The sequence below is a fragment of the Austrofundulus limnaeus genome, unplaced genomic scaffold (assembly GCF_001266775.1).
Source record: "Austrofundulus limnaeus strain Quisiro unplaced genomic scaffold, Austrofundulus_limnaeus-1.0 Scaffold24, whole genome shotgun sequence".
Classification (NCBI taxonomy): domain Eukaryota; kingdom Metazoa; phylum Chordata; class Actinopteri; order Cyprinodontiformes; family Rivulidae; genus Austrofundulus; species Austrofundulus limnaeus.
Window position 1 is genome coordinate 2338798 of NW_013952426.1, and position 7199 is coordinate 2345996.

Below are 7199 nucleotides of genomic sequence, written 5' to 3' on the forward strand. Positions count from 1 at the left end.
ACCTCCACAATAGGGTAGACCTAGTATAAATTTAAAAAAAAAAACTCTCCTCCATGTTCGTAAGTAAGACTTTTTTTTTGTTTGTTTGTTTGATTGATTGATTTTTGTCTAATATGAAAAAAAATTGTAACAATTTTTTTTCAGGTGTTATTAACTTGTTCATTCACAGAACAACAGTCTGGTTCCAAACCTCCAATATGGCAGCACACATAAAAGATATTGTTTTGCTGCATGGTTGAAATAGATAAAAATGTGTGGTGCTCCTTTATTTTCAATCTATTGGTTTTACAGTCATCAGGTATACAGTAAAATGATCTACACATCTTCAATAATTATTAAGTAATGCTATAGTCTCTGTGGTGAATTAACCAGTAAGGTGAAAAATCAGTTTATATTCCACTTTGCTACTCAACATAAAAAGGCAATTTGGTAAATTCTTATCTCTATACTGCTTCAAACACTAAGGTAATGACAATTTCTACACAATAGGAGTTTATTGGGAAATTGTTTTATTTACAGATATGATTAAAAAACACTTCRTTATAAGGCTGCTGATTTTCTACCTGTGCCATTTATTCCACATGAGATATTGCTAAACTGAACAAATAAATGTTGCCTCGTCTAAGCTTAAATAAAATATAAAATCAAATATCAGCAGATAAAGYGCACAATAGTAACAGTTAATATATTGGCTGTATCACCAATGCAGCAAACCATAAAAGTAAGTATTGAATCAAGTATTGCATTTCTGTAATTATGACACATATCACTGTTGCAGAATATTAAATTCAGTTTTTTTTCTGCTGTCTCAGCAGTTAAGTTGACTTACAGGCCTTTTTTTTTTAAATCTCAGACGTCGCTCCGACTGCTTTTATCTTTTCTATTCGTCAAAGTTTATTCGGGCAATTCTTCTGGCCGTGATGAATCTCAGGGTTAAGTGGGTTTCCCCCCTACCACCATAAAATAAGAACTATTAAGTCCATGCAGACGTTCCATCCATACGTTTAAGTTGACACAGCTCATAAAGACCTTCCTGCAATGAAGGAGATTTTCTCATTTGGTGAAACTGCTGAAATCACCTTATATTATACAAATGATTAAGTCAATGGTGACTCTTTTTAGCACCCGGAAAATAAAGCATAACGGGAGCCTTTGCCACCTCCTCTCTGCCAGTCGGTCTGAGAGCACTCTGCCTTCTTACGTCTTCTGAATACCTGACCTATTCGACACTATTCAGTGAGTGTATCATAATGATAAGGTGCTGATGCGCAGCCGGTAGGCCTAAAAGTCAAGTGCCGATAGAGAGGGAAGGAAGGAGAATGGAGGGAGAGGTGAAGGCCCAGCTGGTAGATGGGCTGTTGAAGTGTCAAAGACATGATATCCATAACTTGGAGACATGGTGCTTTAGTCAGCATATAGTTACAGCATACAGGCCTGAGGGTTTGAATCCCTGTAGACCTGAAGTGTACATTTTGTAAGAAAAAGAGGTRGAAAGGACGAATGAATCTGACCTCAATTAATTTCGTAATACTGTACTTTTATTGCTATGGCCATTATTTTTAATGATGCAAGTAATTTACCCCAGGCAGTCTAATGTTTGAGATAGTCTAAGAAAAATGTATAAATAAAAAATTATCTACAGTTGCCACAAAAAAATAAAGCATGGTATATGTTATATTTACTAGAGTTGTGAGAACATTTCATATTTTGCTTTTGTTTGACTCCAGAGGAAAACTGTGCAATTAACTGGGTCATGTTTTGACAGTTAAATTATATTTTACAGYGAATATTTAAAACTAAGCATTTAGTAGGAGTTAATAATTTACCAGACTAAATGTATTACCAGGAACCACCAGTGTTAGCTTTACCTTTTTGGCTTCATTGTTTGATACAAGACTGACTGGTTTAAAGATTTTTGGAAACTGGCTATTTATAGGAAACGTTGCATCATTTTAATTAAGTCAGAATGTTGAATTGAACTAACCAGATGTTTGCAGACTTTCAGAACCCAAACACACAAAATGTGTTAATGTTTTATAACAGCAATTGCACTGAATTTGTAGAAATTAATCAAATYTTAGGAACGGTTCAGGCTTTAAAGACATTATCACGTGTTTTCACTTTGTAGCAGTTAATTTGTTAAAGCTTTACTACAAAGCMCTTTGTTTGAACTGTCATTAAACAAATCTGATATTTGCAAACCTAAGCATCTGTCCAACGATAAATTCTTAAATTAATTKGTAATAATACTCCTAATGAAAGTTAAGAAAGTTAAATGAAATCATGATTGAAAAGAAAAATTAAAATTGTGCTATGATTTTGAAAAAAAATATTTATCTACATTGTACAGGACAAAAACCATGTAACTCTGACTACATGTGAGTCAGGTAAGACACCAGTTGGATGTAACTTGTGAAATACTGAAAAATGTTAAGACATCTACAGTAATCATGGCTAAAGTTTTTAAGAAAATTTTGTCTTAAGTTTGTTTTCTTTGGTGATATTTCTAAGCATTCTCTGTAAGTCTTATAATAATAAAAGCAGCAGTGGTAGTAAAAAAAAAGTTATTTTAAACACTCTAATTAAATTCGTTGCTGCCCCCTAGTGCCCAAAATGCAAAACAACAAGTGACGTCTACCTATTTCCGTTTCTGCGGCGGTCACGTGATCAAAACAAGCCAACATGGCGTCGGATATGAGTCCGGTTAGACGACACAGGCGCCAGTTTCAATCCTTTTCCATCCGCAGTAAATTTTAACCACAGCATTTAGTTTGTCGTGATGTTTAGTCTTTGGAGACATGTAGAAGCTCTTTGAAACTGCGAGTTTTAGCGGCTTTTCAAGGAGTTGTGACAGAGCTGAATGTTATGGAGGAGGTGGAGAACAAGAGAGAAGTAGGTGTAAATATTTACACTGTTTACTCTCAGTCGATAAGCTCCCAGTATCCGAAGCAATCCCATTCAGGACAGCTATAATTTTACTTGTAAAACCATTATACTGTGTCCTTATTATCTAACGAGTATTTTCCTCCATCTTTTTTTATTTCTTCTTGCAGACATTTTTACGGGTTCGTGCAAACAGGCAAACAAGATTGAATGGTATGTACACATCYGTTTTCAACTCGATATACATGCATCCTAATACATGAATAAATAAATGTTTCACTAGAGTAAAAATGTCTAATGACTTATTTCTCGGCTTACTCTGGATTATTAAAACATAACCAGGAAGTAAACAACTTATATTTCACTACTTTGGCAACATTTAAAGCTAGAAAATGTATTTATTCTTTTTTATATATACATGTCTAAGATCAGGTGTCAAAATTTAGTTAAAAAAAAAGGCGTTTATTTTTAAATTTATGAGATCGAATGGCATWTATTTTATGTGATACAAACTGATGACATTTGTCGATTTGTTCACAGAAAAGAGGGTTATCAGACAAAACAAAGTAGTTTCAGTAATTTTATTTAACTTTTGTTAAATGTTTGGTTTCAYGTTGCCACYTAGGGATTTAAACWGTTTTACAGTAAACAAACCTTACASTGGTTGTAGYAGTACATTTCTGTGTTCTAACATTATTCTTTCAACTACTCCTGTCTGGTTTTTTGATTATATACTCAACAGTGTTTCAGAAAACTCTTATATCACATTCTAAATTTTTTTTATTTTTTTTTTTTTAATTTTCTATGGTAAGTGAGGTCTTTGACGAGTGAAGACAGCATGAGGAATCAGGGATGATTTTCACATGAGAAAGAAGCAGCTTCAGGATTTGGGGGAGGCCAGGACATAATTGGCAATCTCTTTTAACAATACTCACCCTAATTAGTGTCAGGGAGTGAACGTTCCTCCTATTTTTTCCTTTCATTTTCTCATGCTGCAGTCACAGGCTTATGTCGTCCTCTCTTCTTTTGTCCGTCCCCACAGTCCCCCTTGGCCTCCGCTGCTTTCCCAGCCAGCTAAAAATTAATGTCCCTGTGCGCCATTTGCAGTTAAGGAAAAACGACAGAGACTCCGGGTGCAATGACGGCTGTTCAGCCCTGTTAAATTTCTAATTAAATGTGTGGGCGAGGGGTGGTGGTGGGGGTGAAGCTGTGACAGGAGGGAACTTAGAGGGATGAGAGTAAAACAAAAAGGGGGGTAAAGTGAAAGAGCCTGCTGTAAAGAGAGAGGAGAGGATCGTCTCCTCTTCCGGACGTTTTTCTGAACATTTTCAAGTTTAGCCTCATTAACCGTCTTTCATTACCGTTCAGYAGGTCTGCACAGACCTGAGAGCAGACGTTAGGATCTATTTGAGATTTCCTCCGTGCATTTATCATGAATTTCTTCTGCAAGATGGGAGTAAATACACCTGAAGYGTTTTTGAAGTCTTCTGTGCGGTCGGAAAGCAGTGAATTACATTCTAACTATAATTTGTCTCCCCTTTTTCTCTTTCTCTTTACCACTTGTGCTCGTCCAGCCCGTATAGGGAAGATGAAGAGGAGGAAGCCTGAGGAGGGGGGCCAGGTATGTCCGCTGTGCAGTGCCCCACTGGCTGGGAGCGAGGAGGAGATGAGTAGACATGTGGAACAATGCCTGATCCAGGTAGTACGATCGGGTCCCAGAACCCTGCCTACCCACCTAAAAAAAAAAAAAAAAAAAACTGGAGTGCCTATCTTCTCTTCCACTCATCTCTCTACTTCCTGTAGTTGCAGAAACAATTAGCAGCTGTTCCTCCACCTCCTAACTTCCTTTCCATGGCGGTATATTGCAGTCACGTCATACTAATACCTCCTTTTTCTTAGCACGCTTTAAACATAAGACTTTCATTCAGAATTTAGTTGTAGTTTTCTGTTCATTTTATTCACAGCACTTCTGTTTTTTGTGAAATTAATGTATTTTTAAACCATGAAAAATGTTTAAGATATCTGTCAATGTGGATAATGCCTCACTACTAGTTATTGTAATGGACTGAATGTGTTCAATCTCATCAGGACAGAACTAAACATGTTATCGTTCTTTTAATTTTTAGTAAACACGTGCCATTCAAAAAAAAAAATACCAAAGTTTAGATATTATCCAACTTTTTCTTGTACAATACAAGTTATGCAATGGCTGATTTCCCCAGCTTTAAGACATAAAAGAGGATACAGAATGTGTCATAAATGAATTAAAACAAACAATTGTGCTTTCAAAGATTACGTGGAGTTCTTGTTGTGTCTGTTGTTGTAACCTGTTCCTGTCTGTTTTTATGTGACAGCGCGAGGGTGCTTTAGCTGACGAGGACTCGGTGGACATGGACGGAGAAAACGGGCGGGGCTTTGAGGAGTACGAGTGGGCGGGGCAGAAGCGGATCAGAGCTACAGCTTTGTTGGAGGGAGGCTTCAGAGGTACAAACACACRGGCCTCGTGCTGTTCTGTGCTGGTTGTGTTTTGAACGGGTCAGAGCAGGTAATTAGTTCTGTGAAGAGGCCTGGCTGTTGCTGCTGCCGTGTGATGGTGTGCGGATGTCCGGTTGTCTGCTGGTTGGATGGCCAACTGACCTTTCAGAGCTCCAGCATCACTTTCAGTCACAGCAGTTTGTTCTCTCCTCTCTCCTGTCTGCCTCCTCCTTTGTTTCTTTGCTCATCCATCATTCACTGCGCTCCTGTCCAGTGTGAGCTCTGTTAGTTCTGAGACCAGAGCTGAATGTGACCAGGGAGATGTAATGGTACCAGTGGTCTGCTGGCAACACGGGCTGGCCCAGGGTCAGTCCGGCACGATTCAACTCAACCCTCGGTGCGAAGGGAAGGAAAACACATTTAGCTGAGCAATTGACCCACTGGTCACTGCTTTGTGTGAGCGTGTGTGTGCCCAGAAATGCAATTATAGAACTGGATAGGAGAGCTGGTCACTGGGGAGCGCAGCAACAGCTCTGTGACACAACACACACCAAGTGAGCAACCACTTAACTCTCTGTGACCCTCCAGTTTGGTATCTGCTCTAAATTCTTCCATGTTCAAATTCTATTTTCATGTCACTTTTTTATTCACTATTTACAATAATTGTTTTGCTTTTCCTAGAAAGCATAGAAGTTATCTCGTTCCTTGACTTATCTAAGATCTGTATGAGTTCGACAGACATCGTATTAACAGTCAGTGGCTTTAATTCTATGTAAAATCTGCTCAGATCCAGGCTGCACAACCAAAGTGAAAGCCAAATCTGAAATAATGACTTCAGATTGGTGTAGCAATATTTGCCTTCTGACATTTTTAATTTATTTTAACAACTGGTGCACTGATAAATTTCCTTAATTTTGGGAGATCAGCAATCGGAGAATACTTAGATGAGAAGCCGGTCCTATCCACCAAWCATTTCTGCCTCCACAAAGATCTGAAAATCAGCCACTGTCCCCTTATTCTCTGCTGGAAGCACTGAATGTCCAGTTAAAACACGTTTGGATTGTTTCAAGTAGGGATGCTCTCATCAGGTTTTATGCTGCCCATTCYGACACAGATCACCTATGAGTCCCAGTCACCGATACGAATCACATGAATTGGTTGAAATTTTTTTGATTCAGTTATGAGTGCTACTGGCTACATGATATGGAAAAAATAAACCATAAGATCACCTTACTTTAGAAAAAATAGTTAAATTTACCTGCTATCAGTAACGCAGTCTTTAACATATTGTAAACATATCAACAGGCTAAATCGTGCGAAAGTCAAAYTACAAAACATTTCCTAAATCAAATAATGTAAAGTAAAAAAAGGATCAAATCAAAGTCAAATGCAGGTTGCATTCAAATAAATTATTAGAAGTTACTAAATAAAAAATATAATATCTGAGAGCATGTAGGCTGCTTTAAACTGAGTGTTGCTACACTACACATTTTCTGCAGTGAGCCTAGAAAACTCACTATACTCACTATTATCTTTAAATTCCTAATAAATTAGTTTTATTGAAACATTTTAACGTGCATCCCCTGCACAGTATTTTTTTCGTTGTATGTGTTGCAGGATGCAAACTTTACATCACTCTATGGCTACGTTCACACTGCAGGTCTTAATGCTCAGTTCCGATTTTTTGAAAAAATCCGATGTGTGAACGTTCACATTACATTTTAAATGTGACCTGCATCAGACTCCTGTGTGAACGCTACACAGCACTGATGTGACACGCATGCGCAGTAAAAGACGTGACGTCTCATCAGCTGACTTGTTTGTTTACAGAGCTAGCATGG

General features: G+C 37.7%; 1 protein-coding gene across 8 annotated transcripts in view; it reads left to right on the forward strand.

Moving 5' to 3' along the window:
- rnf220a (ring finger protein 220a) overlaps positions 1-7199 on the forward strand; it is a 182240-nt gene that overhangs the window by 137982 nt on the left and 37059 nt on the right. For 5 of the 8 annotated variants that reach the window (XM_014004485.1, XM_014004483.1, XM_014004488.1 and 2 more), the window contains 3 exons: positions 3054-3096; positions 4458-4582; positions 5238-5367. In XM_014004485.1, coding sequence (XP_013859939.1) covers positions 3054-3096; positions 4458-4582; positions 5238-5367 — 298 coding nt within the window. The remainder of the gene's footprint in view (positions 1-3053; positions 3097-4457; positions 4583-5237; positions 5368-7199) is intronic. The other 3 variants (XM_014004486.1, XM_014004487.1, XM_014004490.1) reach the window with 1 other exon arrangement.